This window comes from Medicago truncatula, chromosome 4 (genome assembly GCF_003473485.1).
Source record: "Medicago truncatula cultivar Jemalong A17 chromosome 4, MtrunA17r5.0-ANR, whole genome shotgun sequence".
Lineage (NCBI taxonomy): Eukaryota > Viridiplantae > Streptophyta > Magnoliopsida > Fabales > Fabaceae > Medicago > Medicago truncatula.
The window spans coordinates 35591766-35615766 of NC_053045.1; the positions used below are offsets into that span (position 1 = coordinate 35591766).

General features: G+C 33.0%; 4 protein-coding genes across 6 annotated transcripts; 2 read left to right on the plus strand and 2 right to left on the minus strand.

Annotated features, from left to right (window-relative positions):
* Positions 1–406: 406 nt before the first annotated feature.
* On the plus strand, positions 407–2851 carry LOC11445416 (uncharacterized). The gene is made up of 2 exons (XM_003607123.4): positions 407–870; positions 1822–2851. The coding sequence occupies exons 1-2, from the start codon at positions 568–570 to the stop codon at positions 2659–2661; spliced, it is 1143 nt and encodes a 380-aa protein (XP_003607171.1). The 5' UTR covers positions 407–567; the 3' UTR covers positions 2662–2851.
* A 1263-nt stretch (positions 2852–4114) lies between these two features.
* Positions 4115–9752, minus strand: LOC11444907 (probable CDP-diacylglycerol--inositol 3-phosphatidyltransferase 2). 3 transcript variants are annotated; one of them, XM_024782153.2, is made up of 11 exons: positions 9479–9752; positions 8957–9086; positions 8296–8380; positions 8144–8193; positions 6977–7016; positions 6792–6836; positions 6640–6705; positions 6413–6527; positions 6268–6324; positions 5719–5817; positions 4115–4429 (listed from the first exon to the last, which is right to left on the minus strand). In XM_024782153.2, exons 2-11 carry the CDS (start codon positions 9021–9023, stop codon positions 4370–4372), a joined length of 684 nt encoding a protein of 227 aa, XP_024637921.1. In that variant the 5' UTR covers positions 9024–9086; positions 9479–9752; the 3' UTR covers positions 4115–4369. The 3 variants fall into 3 exon arrangements, with proteins under 3 accessions (XP_024637921.1, XP_003607172.1, XP_039688483.1); XM_003607124.3 differs by having other exon boundaries at positions 9471–9720; XM_039832549.1 differs by having other exon boundaries at positions 4119–4429; positions 8957–9050; positions 9471–9720.
* A 5747-nt stretch (positions 9753–15499) lies between these two features.
* On the plus strand, positions 15500–16739 carry LOC11444908 (heavy metal-associated isoprenylated plant protein 26). The gene is made up of 2 exons (XM_003607126.4): positions 15500–15657; positions 16062–16739. The coding sequence occupies exons 1-2, from the start codon at positions 15574–15576 to the stop codon at positions 16446–16448; spliced, it is 471 nt and encodes a 156-aa protein (XP_003607174.1). The 5' UTR covers positions 15500–15573; the 3' UTR covers positions 16449–16739.
* Positions 16740–22527: 5788 nt separating this feature from the next.
* On the minus strand, positions 22528–23840 carry LOC11439677 (BOI-related E3 ubiquitin-protein ligase 1). The gene is made up of 2 exons (XM_003607129.3): positions 23428–23840; positions 22528–23190 (listed from the first exon to the last, which is right to left on the minus strand). Exons 1-2 carry the CDS (start codon positions 23692–23694, stop codon positions 22690–22692), a joined length of 768 nt encoding a protein of 255 aa, XP_003607177.1. The 5' UTR covers positions 23695–23840; the 3' UTR covers positions 22528–22689.
* Positions 23841–24001: the final 161 nt, after the last annotated feature.

A 24001-nucleotide genomic window follows, 5' to 3' on the forward strand; every position in this document is an offset into this window, starting at 1 on the left:
TGTAAACAATTGAAGAATGAGAAATATTATCTTGAGATTTATGCATTCAACATGTTAAAATATAAAATAACTATTTATATACAAAAGTTATCAATTGTTTTTATATTTTAGTCTTTAACAAGTTCCCTAACAAAACCATGGAAGAATTTACTTGTCCCTCGCACAAATTATTGAATGCCAAGTCGTTCAAAGCTTTGTAGCTTACGATGTGAACATCATGTCATCACATTTTGTTGACAAAATATATTTAGGGACTAATTCCTGATTTATTTGTGTGACGATTTGTTTTTTTGAAGTTAGATTTTTTTTTGTAAGTGACGTGGCTATTACATGTGACAAGAATGATAATTTACTATTTTTTTATGCAAAAAACAAATACACTTCGTGCTAGCATGCATTACTCTATTCAAAGGAATTAGGTAGAAGTAGCTATAGTTTAACAGTGAAGAGGTGTGAATAGAAACCAGACACAACACACACTTTACCCTTTACGTTCTTGTGTTGTTCTTTCTTTGACACTTTCATTTCATTCCTCAAACTCTATCAACAACAACAACAATAGAAGCCATGGATAGGCTTCTATCTTCTTCTTCTTCTTCTCTCAACACCAACCTCAAACCCTTCACTTTCCTTCCTCTTAAACCTCGTTTTAATTCTGCAAGATTCAATTTTTTCCCTTCAAATCGTTCTTCCTTCAAGTGGGTCGCTTCAATTTCTCGTAACAATGAAAACCCATCTCCATTTTTGTCTGCAACGCCCCTTTTCGTCAAACCAAACAATTCACTTTCTCATGTTGCCAATTCTGATAACCCTATAATTGAATCTCAACCTGTCAATAAGATCAATGCCACTGATTTCAAAAAACCAAAGGTGTGTGCTTTTTTGTTTTTTACATAGAGTTTCATTGTCGTTTTCATTCTGTTTTGTTTTATTTTAAAGTTGATTTTGTTCCATTGTATGAGGAATATAATTGTGCTTTTTTGAATTATAAGAATCTTATCTTGTCATTGGTATTAGGGAACAATCTTTGTAGTTATTAATATAATGCTGATTAAGAATTTATTATGTGAATATGGCTGATTCCTTTACTCTTTTTATTTAACTTTTGAAGCAGTTAAAGTTAGTTTTCATTTTTGGATCTATTATTGCTCCTTTTTAGTGATGTGGTTTCTTGTTTTTGGATTGTTGCTGGTCTAAAACCATAATCAAAGTTTAGATTTTTAATCCCAAGTTTTTTCTGATTAAATTTGGATTATTAACTTGTGGACTTGTTTATAACTTAATTGATATCAATACATGTAAAGTTTCACTTGAAGGTTACTTTGTTGAAGTGGGTGATTGTGACACAAGGCCTGTTTGGCTTGCTTATTTGAGTTAACTATTGGCATAAGCAGTTGTGAGGTTGTTTTGAAGAGCTTATGAAAACAACGCATGGCATGTCCATAAGTTGTTTTCACATTTCAGCTTATTTCCGTAAGCTCTCCACAGTAGTTTATAAAATAGCTTGTAGCTTATACGAAGAGTGTAAATTTATTCTATCTTTTGTTGTAGAAATAAATTATTCATAAGCATGTATATGATAAGCTTTTAATTTAGTTGTTTATTCGATTAGGGTGATAGTTGTTTATTGTGATTATTATTGTCAAGTGATGCTGCTGCTGTTGTATTCATCATAATTTTTGTTTTAAGATTTTTTTTTGGCCGAAAGTTACAAGGGTTTACATTATATAGATCCAATGTACAAATTAATTTTCTGTTAGATGTTTAGACTTTCCAATAAAGCTTATAAGGTCATCCTTGGTACTTTTTTTTTTTCCTCAGGGATTAACAGTTCAGACATTTGTAATACTCTCTGCTCTTGTTGTGCTCTTAATTCAACCAGTTTTTGCACCAGCAGCTTTTGCAACATTTGCAAATGCTGCCAAGACCAGTGGTCCTGCCACAACTGCAGTTGGGGGAAAACTTATCCGTACCGAGCTCCTAAGTAGTGCTTGGACTGGTTTCTTTGCTGGTTGCTTGCACACATTATCAGGGCCTGACCACCTTGCAGCTTTGGCTCCATTGTCAATTGGCCGTACTCGAACAGAGAGCGCTCTCGTTGGAGCCCTTTGGGGTTGTGGCCATGATGCTGGTCAGTTAATCTTTGGCTTAATATTTTTGCTCCTAAAAGATCGACTTCACATTGAAATTATCCGAACTTGGGGCACAAGAGTAGTAGGTCTTACCTTGCTAGTAATTGGTGCTATGGGAATTAAGGAAGCTTCAGAAGTTTCTGCCCCAATTGTTGCCTTAGAAAACGGTGAAAGCAGCGTCGGCGCCTATGAATCACTCGATAATCCTGTAGCTGGAAAGAAGAAGATTGGTTTTGCTACTTTTGCCACTGGAATAGTTCATGGACTGCAACCAGATGCGTTGATGATGGTGTTGCCTGCTCTTGCTTTGCCTTCTCGTGTATCCGGTGCTGCATTTCTCATCATGTTCTTAGTTGGAACTGTAGTTGCAATGGGGAGCTATACAGTATTTATAGGATCATGTAGCCAAGCACTAAAGGATAGAGTGCCTAGAATAACCGAGAAACTCACTTGGGCTTCTTCTCTTATAGCGATAGCCCTTGGGTTTGCCATCATCATTAGCCAGTTTTTTGGGTTTAGTTTGTATTGATTTCACACTTTAGCCAGCCGGGAATTTTTATGATGATCATTTGTGTTAAGAAATAGTAGGACGGTTAAGTTAAGAGAGAAATTTTATTGTTTGGAGAAAGTTTATAATTCATGCAATATGTGATGTTGATTCCTATGGTATTAATTAATTGAGTTTGCTGTTTAATGTATATGACTCTGGTAGGTTTGATTATTCTTCACTTTAGATCTATGTAGCTGTCATATTGATATTATTAAGATTTCAATCGATATATTGCAATATTCTTATTAAAAAAAAAAATGGCTATTGCAATATTCTGTTTATGCATGTTTGTCTTGGAACTCAAATACTGCAGTTCCACTTTTTTCTCGTGTCCTTATATGCAATGCATCATTCTATCCCCAAGAAACTGTTCCAAAGCATATCTCAAACCCCACATGAGTCCATTGTGATGAAGTCTTGTTTATTATGTAGCTTGTCTCTTCCCAATTTCATAAACCTACATTGATTCCAAAACATCCCAACGGACGACATCCACGCCATTGGGAGAGTGAATAAACAAATAGCCTTATGCCTTCAAAAAGAATAAGTTTAATTTTTAAAGAGCTTCATGGTTCCCAAGATAAACTAAAAACTAGGGAAGTAAATAATAAGCTAGTTCTCTTATTAATCTTGTTTATCTTAACCCTCCTGTTCCCAAAAGAAATAGTAACAATATACATTTGCTCCAATATATAGTCCTTAAGCAAAATGAATATTACAACCTACGACATTTGTCAAACCACGCCTTACATGTGTTTGGTTTCACAAGTCATACTGTCGGCAGAAAGAAAAAAATAAGACCAAATCAAAATTAGTTAGTTTTAACTTTTAATTAATGATAACATAGATTTGAATTTTATTCCAAAAGTACCCGGATATTGCATGGAAATTAAGCATGTACTTTTCACAATGAATATGTAAAAAGAATTGAAATGTCAATATTGTTGAACAATCTATATTTCTTATATTAACACAATTTTATTTCTTGTGCCAAAGGCAAGAGATAGTATAAATGTTACTCAGTTTTATCCTTTACATTTTACACCGAATTTTTTTAGTGTGAACATCCAAATATATGATTACCACACTTCAAAATCATTGTTAAAAAATTTAAAATAACTTTCTTAAACAATATTCAAACACACAAAATACTTGCCGTTACTAGAATCTGTTTTTTTATCTCACAAAACCAACCCTAGAATCTCGCAAGAGTTATATATACCATACAATACATGAAAATTCAGTTGTTTTACTAAATCCTGCAAGCCAGGTCTCACCCTGCAACAGGAAATTGCAATAACATTCGCTGTGTGTAAAATATACGCGCTTATTCAGTATATTCCAAACCCCAAAACAAAATAATCACAAGTCATAATTGGTGTGACATTTCCCCTGGTGCAGATAATATTGACAGACTTCAATTGATTAGGAATTCATAACTGAACAAATATGTTGTAGTGTGATGAATAATGAACACAAAAGGCAACAAACCTTGTGCTATTGAATTGTTGGCTACATGCACGGCTGGATTTTCTAATTCAGCATCGTTCCCTTTCACTATTTCTTTGATTACAAACAATGGAAAACTGAACAATTCAAGCTCAATTGCCATCTAGGATACTAATATTTAACATTTAGCTTGGTACTAGAAGGCAAAGGCAAGGACTTCGTGGACATAGAATAAACATCAGTGCTTGTGTTTTTTGTCGATATCATAAAGCACACACATGTCTGCTGCTGTCTTCATCTGAAATCATATGGGTTGTGTGGAAGATTAAAATGCAGGACTTAAGCCAATGAACAAATAAATTCAAAAGGATTCGATAAACACCTAGTAGGTGTAGCTAAATAAATAATGAACAATCAATTCTTATTCCCAAACTTTTGTTATATGGCTAAAATGTTAAGAATGAAACCTTACAACTTTGTTTGGGAGTTAAGAAGGGGAAGAGAGGATAGTCTCTCACCTTGCATAGGGGGATTTATTTTTCTTCATAGGACTCAAACGTCAAACCCCCCAAATACGGAAGAACTAGAAATAAATTGGGAAAGGACTTTGGATGAGAACAATGGAGAATTCTCCAAATGGCTCCAAATTATCTTCCTCTTTTTATAATATATACTCTCAAAACAAAGAAAATATTACATCATAAGTCTTCCCTTCCCCTCCAAATACACTCCCAAACAAGGCGAGAGATTTTACTCTCATCCTCTTCTGATGGAGCTCGGAAATATAGTCTATGAAAGATAAATTAACTAGAACTTGAGCAAAAGCTCTTACAATAGCAAAGTGAAAGATAAATTGTAGAAAGGAAATGATTCCAAACTACCCTAGAGCTAAACGCCTGAAAGAAAGATAACACTCTTTCCTTGTCTAACCACAATGGTTCCTAGCATAATCTTGCATACCCACTGCCATTCACCCACCTTACCAACTAAGCATCCTAGCCCACTCTTTAACTACCATATAACCTCAACACACTCTGTATTACATAATAGCCCCTTTTCCCTTATCCCTCATACTCAGGCCTCTACCGTTTTCTCCCCTCTCTTCCCTTCCTAACTCCCAAAAAAAACCTTGACGTCAATTATTGAAGTCATAATATGAAGATAATAAGGTCTGGTTGGGGTTCAGTAGGTCTGCTTTGCATTCTTATTTTTCTTCATTGTCTTATGGAGAATAGCAGAAGCAGAGGAAAAGTTGTTGAATGAATAAATGACAACATGGTGCTATTCGCTCTCAAGAGGGAACTAGGAAAGCCAAACTCGAGCCTATTGTAGACAGTCCGGTATCATTCTTTTGACTCAACCAGAGCTCCAGTCACATGGAAGCAACTACAATCATTGGACCAAGACTTCCCTCTTCACTTAACAGGATGATATTCCATATTAAAAAAATACGAACAATTTAGTACTACCATGTTTTCTTGGGATTCAGATTTTCTTTTTCTCATTATAGGATAGGGTGATCAAAAACTAAATAAACACAGCATCTCATCATCTAAAATATGCAAAATAAATACACCTTGTACGAACCTGAATAACATTTATAATTTGCTTGGTTGCCCATCCAAATAAACTTGTGCCGATTAGGAAAGAGATTAAGGTTATCTTTTGTAAATTACTTGATAAAACCTGAAAATAGAAACAATTAAGAACTAAGATGATCGGAAGAAACCCTCTAAATATCATGGATAATGGGCCCATTTGTTTAAGATTATAAAAAAATAAAAAAAATAAAAAAACATTTTTGACACTTCAGTTATGTTAATGTGTAAGCTTTTTTGAAAAACATTTCGTTAAAAAATGATTTTCATGTTGAAAATGAAAAGCTATTTTGAATAGCTTTTGAAGAAGTCATTTATAATAGAAGAGAGAGTAGTACAAAATCAAATAATTTTTTAGGTGCCAAAGCAACGTTAATAATCATTTTGAAACAAACACGATAGTTTATGCTTTTTGAAAGGAAAAAAAAATTAAAAAATAATCGTTTAATTATTTATAGCAAAATCACTTTTATTCTAATCTATAACAAACAAGAGGGCGCAATCTAAAAAGCATCAGAAGCACAGAGAAAATACTAACATCCACCAATGTCTCTGTTTGGTTCTCCGCAAGATAAAACAAGATTAAGTAAAGAACCTGTAGAACATAAAGGATAAGAAACTAAGAAAAACAATATTAACAAAGGTTTTTAAACAAAATATTAAGATGACAGCATAACAATTACCTCACATGAGACACAACAGTAAGCCATAAACATCCTATTTCCATAATAAGCCCTGAAAAGCCAGTTGGTGCTGTCTTTTACATCCTTATGACTGGCTTTGCCAGCCAGGAAAGTGCTGCATTTAAAGTAAAAAACCAACTCAATAAATTCATCAAGATCGAATCCAGTAACTGAAGAATCATACAGATTTGAGTTAGGGGAGAAAAAGAACAGTTAACTTACAATACCTGTACATTTGAAACCAGTGGCTGCCAATGTCTAAGGCGAGCAATGACAAGAAGATCAAGCCAGGCCTGCACACAAATTCAGCCCAAAAGTCAGGTGTACAGGCTTAAAATCATAGCGACTGAGGATCAGCTCGAAAGGAGATATATCTTACTTGTATAATTGGGATAGAACTACAAGAAGACAAGCAGTGCTAATCCTGTAATTAAGAAAACTACATTAATTCAAAGCACACAGGAATCAAACAATACACAGAATTTCAATCAGTATTCAACATATTTCTTTGGCTAGCATGTGTACTATTACTGAGAGTGAGAAGGGAACAAGAACGAGAATAACCTGTCTGTTACCATATCCAGCACAGCTCCAAATGTTGACACTGAATCAAAAAAATAACATAACAATAAGTAATGAAAAATGCAACATTGTATAGCGGCTTATTAAAAAACAGCATGATGCGATAAACCATTGTGGCGTCGTGGAGCTATAAATGCTTGATTAATATATCGGTTAATTATATGGAATAACTGGCGCCGTGGAGCTATAGATGCTTGATTAATATATTGGTTTAGTGTGTGGAATAACTACATTTCAAAAATAAAAAATAATAAGTACACAGAGACAGGAACTTTCCAAATTGCACAGTAAGGATATGCTATAACTATAGGTTTGCCTTATAATGGTGCTTAAACATAAAAAACTAATAAAATACCAGCAGCATGATTTGAGCTGAGGACCTTTATGTTGATATTTAATTATACCATTGAAGCCAACCTTTATTAGCATACAAGCCTTCCTACCATCCTTCCTACCATTTATTTTGTTTATTTTTATTTAATACTCACTAAAGTCCACCCTAAGCAATGTTTCATAAAAAAATGTAAAATTCAAACAATCAATAGAATGCCGTCATGGGAGAAAAACATGGCAGCTGGCACTCAAGAATGGAAAAGGTAAATCTGATCACAGATTTAAATTGTAAATGCTTCACATACAAAGATTTAAATGAATTCCATCTGTAATGTTCACTCAGTTAGCAAAACATGGCAGCTGGCACTCAAGAATGGAAAATGTATATATGATCACAGATATAAATTGTATATGCTTCTCATACAAAGATCTAAGCGAACTCCATCAGTAATTTTCCCTCAGTTTCAAACAGATTTTCAAGTGTTAAGATCCAAATGATTTTGAAACATTCAATAATCAGGAAGAGTTTCAAAAATCAATTTAATCTGCCTTCACAAAACAGAAGGCATCTGAGAGTAAAGATATTTAATACAGGATCACATTCAGAACACTCTAAACCACAAGGAGTCAGAAAATCTAGTCATCCCTTAATTATTGACCAACTTTTGCTCAAGAATGTTAGTGTGATGAATGTGGATGCAATCGGATCATAGTGGACATTCATAGATTGTGTAAAGATTTTACTTAGTCAACTATTGAAATTATTTACAATTATCAACAGAAAATTATTAGTGGTCTGGCATCAAAAAATTATACCTTGGTTGAATCTTCGAGCACACCAGCCATCCACAGCATCGCATACAAAGCTAGCAACACAAATTCAGCCAAATTATACACGGACCCCGTATATATTAAAGAAGTAATAGTTCAATAGAAGGAAAAAAAAAATCCATTAAAGTGTATCCCACCTGAAAAAGTAGAGAATAGGGAAAACGATTTTGTTTCTTAAACATAAAGAGAAGGCAAGACAGTTCAAAAGAACCCGGATGTATCCTGCACCATCATGGACGGTCAAAAGTTAAGACAGTGTATTCTTGGAACACTATGAGCAAGAACATGATAAATCTCTTGAACAATCGAACAAAAAACAACAGGATTACACTGCTTACAACAATAAACATCTTTTGTTTACAAAACTAGTTGCTAACACATGGCATAATCCTTGTCAAAAACACATGGTATGATCCACTAAACAGTCCCAAAATGGCCTGGATAAAATTATGTATTACTCGGTCTATCTTATCCCAATATATCTATCAATACTAAGGTCTTGTTCGGATAAACAGGTTAATAAAACACTAATAGCATAATCATTTACCATATAAGATATTTGTATAACAAAAGATAAAATAAAGTCAAACTATTTTAATATAAGCTATAAGAAGTTGTTTTCATAAGTTATCCTGGAGAGCTTATGAGCATGTCATAGGTTGTTTCCATAAATTTTCTCAAGGAGTCTCATGACAGGAGACAAACTCAAATAAGCCAATCCAAACGGACCCTATGGAATTAATAGACAATTTTTTCTACAAAGAAGTAAACATGAGAGTATAATAATGAAATACCCACCAATGATATTAGGAATGTACAGGTAGACGGATAATTTACTGGACCTTGGCACCGGTTTCTTGGCCATTGAAGCTTCTTATACCCTAAAACTTGACTATAAGGTATATAAAATTGTCAATCAAATATACACCTGCACAAATAGTTTCCAGTGAGAAATCCAAAGTCCTCACTCCCATCTCATTTCATGCACATATAAGTATATAACCACAACAACATAACACTAGTAGCATCGACACTTCTGATCGAAGACGTCGAACACTGACACGACACCGACACATGTGATTAGATTGAATTATATCCTTTTATCAAAATTTTCAACGGGTCAATGTCGTGTTTGGTATCCGGAGCATAAACATTAGAAATGAAATAGGCACAACCCATTAATGAACTTTATTTGATAATAATTAAGAACATGATGCAAAAAAAAAAAAAAAAAAAAAAAAGGTTAAATTGAATAATCCTATGTTATCAATAACAAATCGAATCCAATGATTATTAAAAAAAATGGACGGACTTTCTTACGGTTAGTGGCGGCCTTGGGAACTCCGGCAGCTTTTTGCGGCGAGTGGAGTTGGAGTTCAGCGCAGCTCCGAATGTTGTTAGAGATTGGAAGGGAAGGGGAAAGCGATTTATTCTTCAAAAGGAAAAGAAAAGGAACTCGATTGCTCTTCTGATTAGATTTAGAATCTCATCTTAATCTCTTTTATCATAAAAATAATTAATTCATTTCTTCCCTCATTGTATTATTATTTTGCCTATTTGAACACTAGGAATATATCTCAAGGTTTTTTAATCGTTAAGTACGAGTCATTATTCCCTTACAAAAAAAAGCACTCCTCATTTTTTTTATGGTTAATTAAAAAATAAATTGGAATAAAAGAGGACCAGATAAAGCTCAAATAAACAAAACCAAGATAATCCAAATTGAATCAAATATTAAATTAAAGTAGAAAACGTTTTATGTTGAGAAAGATATAAGAGTGAACGGTCAACTTCGCCCTTGAATTTTTACGGGTTGGTCAAATTCATCTTTCAATTATGCGAAATATCAACTTAGTCCCTGAATTTGTCAGACGTCCATCAAAAAGGTCATTCCGTCAAAGTGCTCTGTTAGCCATGTTGATCTGTCGCCATGCATGCTTTGTTGTCTTGTACGTGTGGCAAGAAGGAAGCCACGTGTTCAAGGACTAATTTGATTGAATTTGAATTCAGTTTATTTTTTTTCTTTTGCTTTCCCATTTTGCCCCTGCATTACCCATACCTCCTTCTTCAGATTTCAGTCAGAAAAATAAAAAACGTCATTGACCCTTCTCCTTCCCACTAAAACTTTATCCATTCTCACCCCTCCAAAATCATCATCATCTCCGATGATTCTGACGTTTTTGAAGTTTCTGTGTTCGGTTGTTTCAAAAAGGTAACGTCTTTCCTGTTGTTTGTCAAGTTTATGTGTTCGTATTCACCCTGTTTTTGTCCGTTTTTTTGTATTTTCGTTTTAAGTTTTGATCATTTTGTTTACCACATTTATGTGATCCTTGATGCTTTCCTTGTTCTTTGTTTGTATTTGTTGCGTTTTTTAAACAATTGTTTTGATTATTCCTTTTAGGGTTTTGAGTTAAGACTTAAAAATATTGTGCCTGGAAATACAAAAAGTGCAGGAAATGTTGTTGCAAATGCTGGACAGGTATAACACTTACATTTTAAGGATCGATTTGACAATTATTTAATTAATTGAAAGACTTATATGATTGATTATGTCATAGTCTAAGGACTAATTTGATTGAATTTGCAATTTCAGGGTGTTGCACCAAGGAGGTATGGCCTTAGAAGAATGATTTTTTTCAGCTAATAGGCCTAAGCAAACACCAATGAGGGGTCCTGTACCAGGTCATCCAACTCCTCCTGGCATAATTAGAGTTCCATATTCAACCTATGGTCCCCCGATTCGAATCAACCTCAATTCATGGAGTTTATACAACCTCCGGATTTCCAAAGAAGTGAAGCTTCATGAAGTTTAAAATATGATTTTGGATTTGTAATATTTAGGCTTATTTGAATTATGCCCCATAGTTAGATTTCCTTTTGCTTATTTTTATTTAAGACTCATGACTTGTTAATGTCTCATAATTGGGTTTCTTTTGCATATGTAATGTCTCAAACGTATGACTTACGACCTATGACTTTTGCCTAAGTAATATTTCATTTCCAATTTGTGTGTTCTGGATTTTTTTACTCCATTTTGTACATATATGCTTCAATGATCAATTTGATATCTGATTAAACAATTCAGGAACTTATTTGATGCGTTTTTAATATAACGTATGAATCTATTTGATAGATAGAAAAATAATTCAGAGACTAATTTGATGGAAATATTATTACAGAAAGGTTACATTTCTGAATTATCTTCAACCTCTTTTGATCACCATTAAACTTGGAGCTTGAAGATGAAGCTCGACTTTCATAACAGTTTTTTGCCATATTCCCACCCCCCATCATTTTGGATTTTATTTCAATAGTTTTGCTTCAAGAAATTTTGAGGATTTTGGTTTTAAGATTCAATACGAAAAAATTAGGGTTTGAAGTTTTTTGAATTGGGGAAGAATTGGACCACTTATTATTGGAGGAAATTTAAATGATTTTAGAGTGTAGATTGTAGATTGTGTAATTAGGGTTCCAATTTTATACAATTGGGGAAGAAAGAGCCGTTGGGGAAGAAGAGAGCAGTTTGGGAAGAAACCAAAAAAATTATGCAAATCAATCAATTTAGTCCTTCGAAATGTTTGTTATTATCGGCCAAATTAGTCCTTGCCTACGTGACGTCTAACATGTGAGAGGCTAACGGTCACGTCAGCCCCGTTAACGCTCCGTTTGAACAGAAGTACTAACTTGATTGACATTTAACAAATTCAGGGATTAAATTGATATTTCGCATAATTCATGGACTAATTTGGACCTTAATGAATTTTGACAGTACAAAATCGAAAATTTGGCATGGGTTAAACCGAAATTCGCTCAAATTAACGGGGGTAAACCGAAATTTGCTCAAATTACAACGGAATAAACCGAAATTTGGTCAAATTACAGGGAGTGAAATTTTCATGAAGGTCCAAAAGCAAAAAATCTTCAAATTACAAGGATGAAATTCAAAAAAAAAAAATTATAGGGAAAAACGAAAACGACCTATATTACAGGGGGTAAAACACTATTAACCCAAAAAATTATTAACTAAAAGAACAGTCGAAAAAATTACAATAAAAATAAATTACGACAATAATATGCAATCCCAGTGATTCAAATTATTACGTTGACACTTTTTAGCATAATATATATAATATAGAAAGAAAATTAACGTATTCTCGTAAGCTTAACTCAGTTGGTATAGATATTGCATATTATATTTAGAGGTCAGGGTTCGAACCCTGGACACTCTACTTCTCCACAATTAAATTGTGTGAGTTAGGCTACTTGACAAAAAAAAAAATTAAAGTAAAAAATAAAAAAGAATATTAAGCTGGTACATTACAATTTACAAAGCCATATCACACTGTTCAACTTTTTTACTTTAGCAAAGCAATTTTTTCAATTATATTGTATTCTATCATGCATTGTCAAAATTACAATACTGCCATTAATGAAAATTGTTACTTTTCTCCGTGTTTTCCCTTTTCTCCAAAGAATGCAAAATTGAAAACAGAAATCGGAAACATCTTTTAGCAGTTTTGCTTTTTCAATTTTAAAAACCATTAAAATGAAAATAGTTTTCTAAAACAGTTTTTAGAAACATGTCAATCAAACAAGTTTTTTTATTCTATGTTTTTAAAAACAAAAAAATTGTTTTTGAAAACTGAATCAAACAGACTCTCAGTCTCCCGATCCCAACTCCACCATTCATAGTATAACCATGTATATGCCTTTAGCTAACAAATACTCCCTCCGGTCCTTTTTATTAGAAACAAAAGTGGAAATTTTTTTGATCCTTTTTATAAGAAATATTGACCAAGTTTCAAGTATGTTTGAAGCTAAATTTCATTTGTGCCCTTATTTATTATGAGAGAATATTAAAAGTAAGTAAGTTGGTGGAATAAAGAGTAATTAATTTAGGGGTATTCATGTAATTTTTTTTAAATGTAGAAATATATTAAATGAAGATAACTATTTTCAATGTATTTCCTTGATCCTGATGTTTTATGTCTTTTGTTTCTTGTATAAAGAACCGAAGGGAGTACTCGATTTTTATGAAGTTACTTTAATCTTTTCCTCTAGTGATAACTTTGAAAATATTTTCATTTGTAGTTTTCCAAATAACTCAGACAATGGAATGCCAAATTAGTCAATAACCCTTCTTTAGTTTCTTGTTTCTCGCCTCACCCATAAGATAATCAAGTTTGCCCAAATAAATTCGATGGTATAATAATAGCCCTTCCAAGCCACCTAAAACCATAAACCACAGAGCCACCTAAAAAGCATAGACCACACATTGAAAGACAATGCACAATGAAGGAAAATACGGATAGATAGAGCACAAAGTTTGAGGATGTCTCTTGTTGTAAACCATTGTACTCCCTCCGTTAATTTATTTTTTAGATTTATTCATTTAATGATGTATGTGGTTCATAATATGGACCATAAATATCATTAAATGAACCTAAAAAATAAATTTTACTTATATTTAAAAACGGAGGGAGTATACATTACTAAGTTTCTCTTTGTTGGAATTTGACCCAAAAAAAGATTTTAAGAAAAAACGTCTTTTGAAGGAGTTGGACTTTTCCACAACTCAATTCTCTCCCTCTAACAAAACATACACCACCACCCCCAACCCACCCACCCCCCCCCCCCCCCACACACACACACACACTATCGCTCATATGTAAAGATTATTAAGGTATGCCCCAGTTTCACCTTAGTGGTCTTGTTTGAGTTGCATTAAGCGTCTCTAACAATGTTAAGACACTCGTCTTGATACAACCAAATATGTTTGAATATCTTGGTATATATTCTTAGGGTCTTGCTAACCATTGCCCCCTCGGGGCAATGGTTATGGTAACCAGAATTAGTAGCTTTACATTGAAAACAACAATTTATAAACTTTTTACAAGTTGACTTGACCACTTTTAATCATTTTCCAACAAAATTTTTTTATTTTTGTTCTTTTATCCAATACCCTGTTGATGTTTATACTGATCAATCATATGTGGATTTATTTTAGTTAAGATGTAGATAACGGATACGAATATGAATACGTAGATAAGGGAAATGATAGATAGTATGGTAAAGTGTCTACGAAATATGTGAAATTTGAATTTTCTTTTAATTCTTTACACAACTTTTACCAGCTTAAATTCGATGATGGAATCTATGAGTGAGCTTCTTCCGAGCCAACACGTTTTGTTTAATTTAATTTTACAAAGCTGCTTGTAAAACATAATGAAATTGATTCTAAACTCTCTAGTTCTCCTTTAAAAGCCGCTTGTAAAATATAATGAAATTTTTTTCAAAGCTGCTTCGCGAAGCATTTCTATCAAGTTTGTTGTGTTTTTTATTTATTTAATTTATTCTTGTCCTCTTTAAAAAAAAGAGGGAAAGCTGCACTTGTTGATATCAATTTGCAATCCGTGAATTTTCGTAGAAAAGTAGTCCGTACTATTTAGCAGCTCTCATGTAGATAATTAGATGATATTAATGTTTCTATCCACGTAAATATGGGTTTGAATACGAGTATTTTTTTTTTTTTAAATGCATATATGAAAATAAATACTTTATTTTCCAAACTAGATCCTATTCCTAGCTGAGCTCCACTTGTTTATATCCTAAATCAGTGATTATTATTGAACCCCTAACCACATGAAAATGAAATATACTTGATACTTCCACTCGTCCATCATATAGACACAAAATTACTACATCGTCATCGTCATTCAATACACAATAGTGCAAGACCTGATGGTAACAATTGCCTAAGAAACATAATCATCACATAATTAATGGACCTTAGCTCAATAACCTACCAAAAGGAAAGATCAAATCTTATCATATATGAATAAATTAATGACTTTGAAAATTCAAACTACTACACAGCAGTGGTTAGGACATGCATGTGAAGGAAGGCCCACTTATATATAATTAAAAAAACTAATGATATCTTTTTGATTGATTAGTGATGAAATCTGGATAAGTTTAATTGAAAAAGAAGGAATGGAACACCATACGGTTGTTAATTGTTGGTTACTTAATTTAGGTACATGCGTTCCTTACTTCCTTCCTTCCGGTTTCCTCATCTAGTAGTAACATCAAAATCTATGCCACACCATATCCTTAGTCATACCAAAGTCTTTCTTTCCCATTATCGAGTATTTGACCAACTATATCCACATGACATTTGACGTTGAAAACATCACATTAAGACAAAAATAATCACCGACTTTATTTTGGATAATTACCGTTTTAAACCAACAATATGACACGTGGACGTGTAAGATTTTGAATCCTTAACTACTTTGTCGGAGACTTTGTTTACTCAATCATCTCTATAAATATAGAATGTAAGTAAGTAGCAGCACTATCAAAACATTAACAGTTTATCACTTATCATTTCTATCAAACGCGTATACTTCAATATGGGTGCTCTTGATCACATCTCAGACCTCTTTGACTGCTCTTACAGAAGATCCACATACAAGAAGAAACGAAAGCAATTCCAGGTAACACAAAATTAATCAACTCTTTTTAATTCTATTAATTCGTATTCTATTCTATGTAGTTACCGATCGACTTGTTCATATTTTTTCTTCTTCAAAATAATATTATTGATTTTCTTTAAATCAACATTTTCATTAAAATATAAATTGTTCGAACGAAGTAACTAGAAAAAAGCAGATTATTCTAATACTCCTCTTCTAGAGGGATCATCTAAAAAGCAACGTGATCCAATCACCATGAATATATTAAGCAAGCTTGATTTTTAGTTTTTGAAAGAAAAAAAATTGTATTAAAATTTGAACCATCTTATCTCGACTCAAGAATCATCCATGTAATTCATCCAACTGCGCGCAATTGCATGAATTCATTTTCAATATGTATGTGACAATTATAAATTATTATGCAGACGGTTGAGGTAAAAGTGAAGATGGATTGCGAAGGATGCGAAAGAAAAGTGAAGAAATCAGTGGAAGGGATGAAAGGAGTGACACAAGTGGAAGTAGATCGCAAAGCAAGCAAAGTAACAGTCACAGGCTACGTGGAACCTTCCAAGGTGGTGGCACGCATGTCTCATCGTACAGGGAAAAGGGTTGAGCTATGGCCTTATGTTCCATACGATGTTGTTGCACACCCTTATGCACCTGGTGTTTATGACAAAAAAGCACCATCTGGTTACGTTAGAAACGCAAATTATGATCCAAATGTTTCAAATCTTGCTCGTGCTAGTTCAGCTGAAGTTAGATACACTACTGCTTTCAGTGATGATAACCCCACTGCATGTGCCATTATGTGATTCGACATAGACCACCACCTTCATCAATCATAGTTTCCTTTTTGTCTTCTTTAATTTACTTTTAATTAGTTTGTTTTTTTAGGGGAATATTAATTAGTTTGATTTTCTGTTAATATTATTGTATTGTACTTAATCCCTAAAGAAAACAGTGTAAAATAGGGTTAGGGACTAGGGAGAGGGATGATGCTTCCTTTCTCTTTTTTGATTGAAAGGAATGCTTTTGCTTTCGCTTTTCCATATTAATTAATTAGTTAATGGATATGTATCAGATCATGATTTTGGTTCGATGAATTTTCATTAGGTATACCTTTTTTTTCTTTCTTTCTCCAAGCCTTAATGCTTTTGAATTATAAAAAATAAAGATAAGTTTTCCGACCGTTTGATTGTGATCGAATGATCATCGATGTCCTAAATATGTGAATGTGTGATCCAACGAATGTAGGGAATCGTCGTCTTTTTCATTCATCCAAAAAAAATCTTAAAAAAGCATTAGCTTGTCAATATTATATGAGTATTACTTTCCCCACCCTAGAGGATTCTCACGCGCCCTGTGTTTTTTCCAAAAATGCCCTTGAGGTTTCCAGATTTCATAATCCGGAATCATGTTTACTATTTCGGATTTTATAATCCGGACAATTCTTATGTATAATCAGCCATCAGAATCTTTCACATTTCAGTAGTTTTGAGTTTTGCTTTTAAAAACAAAAAAAAAAAAATTAAGTAAAAAATGCTAAAAACCTGTCAAATAAAATCATAAAAATACCACCAAAAAATTCTAAAAATCAAATAAAACTAGTGCAAATTTTTTTAGATTTTTCTGAGAATATGAATAATTAAAAAACAATGAAAAATGGGTCTAAACAATGATTTTGGTTTATTGTGTTTTAACATTCCCCGACCTTGAGGGAGTGCAAGGTGCTCAACTAGGCCGGGCCTCCAAATGCTACGGGCCTAAAAAAATATTAAGACTAATACCCATCCCCCTGTTAAATAAAAAAAATATGTTATATAATTTTCTTTCTTCAGTACACGTTTGAGTTTTTTTCTAGATTCTAGTTCTCCTTTTTGTACATAAATTTGATCCTATCAAACCACCCCTAATTTGTATAATCACTTAATTAGTCAATTTGAAAAGCTACTTCATTGAAAGAATCACATCAATCATTTTTTTCTTCGCATAAATCATTCGCTTTACCCTTTTCCACAACAGAGTAGTGACAAATCCAAACAACACCGTTAGATAAATTTCACCTCTTTCACTTAATTTTTTTTAATTCCTTTCATGTTTAGAAGTTCTTCTGATTCTGATTTTTTTTTAATGAAGTTTAACTACACAAAAAAATTACGTTTTATTTTACTAGGGGCCTATTTTAAAATGAGAGCCGAGCCTCCTATTTCACAGGGGACGGCATGTTCTTCTTTGATATGTTTATGTGTCGTTGATTAAAAATGACACTTCAGGTTGGTGATATGATCCATTGCGTCTACTTGTACGCTCCTTCTCCAAGAAGGTGGTGTGCCTACAAAAGACACTTCGACGTCAATGTAAGGTGATGTTCTAGTAGGTAGCATGCGTATAAAAGTGAGGTGATCATACATTCATACCTATGGGTGAGACACCTATTTATAGTGATGTGTTCTTCTTATGATACACTTCATGTTGTTGTTCTTAGTCCTACAACTTGGTACAATCCTTTATCCAATCAAGTTTGTTTAAAGTAACTGATTATGAGATTGGAGAGGGCGCCTACCCGATTTGAATGAACTCCTTGATAGGAACAGTCTATTGATCATGTGATTGTTTTTTGGTACCTAAGGCGATGCAAGAGGCATAGTCATGTGCTGCATTCAGGTATGAGACATGTGATATTCTTAAGGTGGTGTAAGAGGTTTGATCATGTGTAGCACCATGCTATAAGATGAGGTGATCACCTTATATGAGCTTGGATATATTCCTAGTATTGAGAACTATGCCATGTTCATCATGCACATTCATTTTGGACAACCAAGAGGGTGATCCACACTCAAGTCTGCAATGGAGATTGAATATAAATTATTATGTAACATTCAAGAAAGAAATGTTTTCTAATATATCTTTTGTGTGCCCTTTTTTATATATATACTTACGCTTTTATTAGATATATAACATGTTACCAAAGGATTAGGTAAATGCATGTCTTTGATGTCTTATATATGATGTAAATGTTAATTCATGTTTATACTTTACACATTCTAGGGTGATAATATGTCTATAGATTCCTTGTCATGTCTTCTTGATGTTAAAACAAACTTCCAAGTGTCAACTATATGCTCATGCATACAAACATGCCATGGTAAGGCAAGTGTAAATCTGACATTGCGTGTCATCATGTTTTAGATGATATTGAGCCTCAAATGCATGCATGTTCATACATTTAATGACACTCATTCGCGATTATATAATAAAATGTGCAAGACCTTTTTTCTTCTTATGTATGCCCTGCCATTCTTTATTTCAACTATCATCACTCTTTCGTTGCTTATGTATGCGCGTTTGAGAAAATGCAATTTCTAGGTCATGGGAGTCATATATGTCCAAGTTTACATGTCTGCTCGAAACCTAGGATTTTTGTACCCTTCTAGGTGACTCAAATATGAGAAATGGATAACACTTAGGTTTTAGAAACATAGGGTTATATTGGTTTAAATATGTAATTGGTCCCTCGAAATATGGGTCACTTGAGTTTTGGTCATTGTAATTACTAATCATTTCAACCAAACTCTACAATTCCTAATCACTGATTTTGTTGTAATTTGGGGCCTAACTCATCCTTACAAAATCGGTTTGTGAGGTGAGGATTGCCCCCACTTATAAACACATTGTCAGGCCATGTCCTATCCGATGTGGGACTCTTAACACCCCCCCTCACGACCAGCACTATTGGGCTTGGTTCGTGGACATAAACAGTGGGTGGTCCGATAGCAGAAACCTGATAGCAAGTGGTCCAATGGATCTTGGAGAGGCTCTGATACCATGTTGTAATTTGGGGCCTAACTCATCCTTACAAAATCGGCTTGTAAGGTGAGAATTGCCTCCTCTTTATATACTCTTCTCAAGAGTCTTATCTATCCGATGTGGGACTTTGGTTTTTCCCAATACACCCCTCACGCCCAACACTCTTTGGGCTTGGTGCGTGAATAGGTTTAGGCGGCCCTTGAATTCGACAAGCTCTGATACCATGTTGTAATTTGGGGCCTAACTCATCGTTACAAAACCGGCTTGTGAGGTGAGGATTGCCCCCACTCATAAACACATTGTCAGGCCATGTCCTATCCGATGTGGGACTCTTAACAGATTTCACAGAAATGCCCTTTATCGTTCGAGACAAATAGGAAAAGTAAAAAAAAAAAATACTCTAATGTCTAAAAAAACAAAATGAAAAGGCACACATCTTCATCTTCTTTATCATCTCTTCACATGAATCTTCAACAAAAAATCCAACGCTTCAATCCAAAATCCAGAAATTCCCTAACTTCTTCTCACTCACCCAATAACCCGTTTCACACTTGAGAAGAAAAATGTAGAAGTCAAAAGCCAACATTAAAGATGAACCAAAAATCATATTTCTAAAAATCAAAACTTTATCATTGTACAACAACTCTTTAACCTCAAAACCATGTCTTCATCATTGTTCATTCTCTTCTTCACAATTTTCACTTTACGGACAACTTTAACTTCATCCAAGCTGAAGAAGACAACAAAGATATCTATAATGACCAATTTTTAATGCATCATTAGTCATAACCATTCAACACCATAACCAACAGAAATAATTAATAATTCAAAATCTAAATTCAATTCAAATTTCAATTACTCCAACCAACATACCCAAACACAAGAAGGATAGATTTAAAAAAGGATAAGGAAGAAGAGTATATTGAAAAAACACTACCCATTTTGGCTTTCTTACCATCAAATCTATTGTTTTGTTCGATGTGTTTTCTCGAAAATGAGCTCAAAGACCATATTGAAAGTATAGTTTTAAAAATTGGACTGGTGATCAAATCGTCATTATTATTGGATCAGTAGGTCAGTGGTCGAACCACTGGATCAATGATCGGACTACATGATGAATCAGATGACTTGATAGTATCACACAATTTCTAAAATATATTTTTTTGTATTGAACTATGTTAAACCGGTTGACTTGGTCTATAAAACAATTATAACACTTATAAAATGTTAATAAAAATAACTTTATATAGACCTTAACTTACCACTTTAGTTTAATATTTTCTTGAAGGGTAATTTAGTAAGTATATAGCATTCCAAAAAGACATGTATATTTATTTATAAATAAAATAATTTTTAATTACAATTTAATGTTCTTGTCAAAAAAATATACGACTTAATAATGTTTTATAATCAAATTAAATATGGGTATAGCAATATAAATAAGACAAATTCTACGGTACACTCAATAAATTTGGGTGTATCAGTACACCAAGTCGTTAAATTAATAATAAATGAATTGTTTTTTTGAAGAAAAATAATTATTTTCTATCATTGACAACTATAATAATTAAATTTTATTTACCAAAAACTTCGACGAAATAAAATTTAATTTTTACAAATTTTTATTACTCATAACAATGAATATTGATTATTTTGTATGACAAAATGTAAATTTTTTTAATATAATCTTTATAAACAATGAAATCATGTTTTTTCTTATGAAATGATGTTTTCTAAAATATAAATATGGACAAATAGCTTTTTATTTCATATAAATGATCATTAATTTATAAATTTTGTGGAACAAGAGTACCGGTACACTAAAATATATGAGTGTACCGTAGAAGTTGCCTATAAGGATAATACATGTCAGAAATGTTATTAAAATACGCTAGTTTGGTGGCATAATTTCTCCTAATGGACTGGATTCGATTCCCTTGCTGGCCATTTTTATCATATCATTTTTAAGAAAATTAAAGCGCTGGCTTCTTATCCATTGAACCGGTAAGTGTCGGTTTTCACTGTTATGTATCCGGTTCGCAGTCCAATTGGTTAGACCGGCCGATCCGGATTGATTTTTAGAACTATGATTGAAAGTGATTAATAAGGACATGGTTTGTTTGAAAGGATTAGTTATAAGGACCAAAACTTAAGTGACCATTATTTTCAAGGACGAATTGCATATGTAAGCCGTTTGTATTTTATGAAAATCAATTTTTTAGTTAGATAACCTTTGTGATTGTCTCTACCTGAGTTGAAGTGTAAAATGTGGCATGATTAAGCCTCACTTTTGAAAAGAACGTTGATATGTCTATGTTCATTTTAGGCCCAGATGTATAACTAGACTCTAGAACTATCATATTTTATTTTATATTTCAAAATGGGGTTTGAGTGTTAGTTAGTGGTATCGGATTTCGGTCTCTGAAGTTAAGTCAACCTTGCGTCAGTTAGAAGTCAATACAATATTAGTCAAATTTCTCGATTCAGTTGTACCCATGTTCGTATTCTTATGTTAAATGAGATTTTTTTTTAAAAATGTTCATTCAAATGCATGTTAATTGAATAATTGTTGCATTGTAATGCTAATGCATTTCTTATCTCCATGTATTTAGTTTGAAGCCTAATTTTTGTTCGATGAACAAGTGATCTAAAAGATCTGTGAATATGTGCTATGTGTGCTTATAGTCTAAAATTCGTTAAATGTTATCCTTGACTTCGTATGAAAAGTTAGACTGAGTTTCATTGATCAAATGTATTCATGATCTATTGATTACCATTATGCGACTCAAAGAGTTAAATATGTCTCAAAGATAGAAACTCATATAGACATTCACTAGAGTACACCCACTCAATTTTTAGATCAAGTACTTGGTAGGTGATTATTATAATTTTATAAAATATACCCCAAAGTGCATGATTCCAAAATAATTATCCATAAATTATATCTTTTATTTGCACCCCTACCACGATTACGTGGATCAAACTTAGTAGTGATATGAGATAAAAATTTGTCTGAATGGTTAGTTTGATTTCACAACAAAGACTTGAAATATTTGCAAGCATCTAACAATTGTCAAGTTGAGGCTGAACCAAAATAACAACATTATTTTCTTAATATCAAATAGCAATTTTTTTACAAAATAAATGAAACATCATGAAACTAAATTAAACTCATAAATATCATATTGATAATCATCATAGCATAGATGAGCTATTGTAATAACATTTTTGACAGTAATATCAATTTTAAATCGAATTCTGAATCTCGATAATACCCTTCTTTGCCATTCCACAAATTGGACAAGTTTGGAGTAAAGCATTACATGCTTTGCATGAAGAGAGATGCCTACATGGCAGAAATAAGACACCAAGAGTGTTTGTCTTACACTTTGAACAAAACACATTGTTTTCACGTCTTACACGCTTTTCAGCTCTGACTTCTTCCTTTTCACCACAACTTGATTCCGCGTCATTTTCCACCAACATCCTTACTCTCTTCTTCTCCTCTTCCAACTTGGTATGCAAAGTTAGTACCATCGCTCCCCTTTCCAGAGCTATTCCCTTCAATTCCCTTTTTTCTGCCTCTAATTTTCTTAATAGATTTTCCAAATCTAGTTTTTTCTTTACAACTTTTGCAATTTCTTCGTTCTTTCTTGTTAGAATTTGTTGTGAATAAATTTCCATACTTCTAAATGTAGCCACTTGTTGCTCTGTATGTTGTTGTAACATGAATTTTATTTGATCATTCTAATACAAAAAAAAAAAGGTAATTAGAACGGACAAAGGAAAATATATTTTCAAAACCAAAATAAAAGAATAAATAAATAAAGTTAGAAAAAGATTCATGAATCAAGAGCCTCTTGAAAGGTTCATCTCAAAGAGATTAAGACTCGTTTTAATAAAATATATTATTTTATGAGCCATTCTCTCTCTCTCTTTTAAAATGGGTCTTGATCCCAACTCATGATACATATAAATTTTAACCTGTATATTGATGAGCTCGTGTGTTTCCTGCATTTGTTTCTCGAAAAGAGCAGCAAGGGCAGGGGAAATTAAGACGTTTGAAGCATGAACATGAGAATTGATAATGGGAACAACATTCCCCTGCCACTGTTGTTGATTTTGTGGTGGTTGTTGTTGATAATATTGTGGAGGTTGAAGTTGTTGTAACTCTACGAGTCCACCTAAGTAAAGGTCATTGACATAGAAAGGAAATACATTATTTCCGTGAGAGGGTGGTTGCATGGCCATTATTTCAGAACCAACCTTGATGAAACAAATTCATAAACAAGATTTGATTAAATCTAAATGTTTTAAGGATGGTTCTTCGTAGTAGGGAGTGGTTTTTTTCATACTACATGTTAGTGGTGGTCAAAGGCATACATGTATATATATATACCAACAAAACCGATTAAACAAATAGTTCTTAAGAGTATATCTTGGAAGTTTTTGTTAATATGTGTTGCTAAATTTCTTTTTAACTTTATATAATATTATATATTATTTTTTGTATTTCTATATGTATACCTATCCTCTGAGCATTAAAATGGGCGTGGGA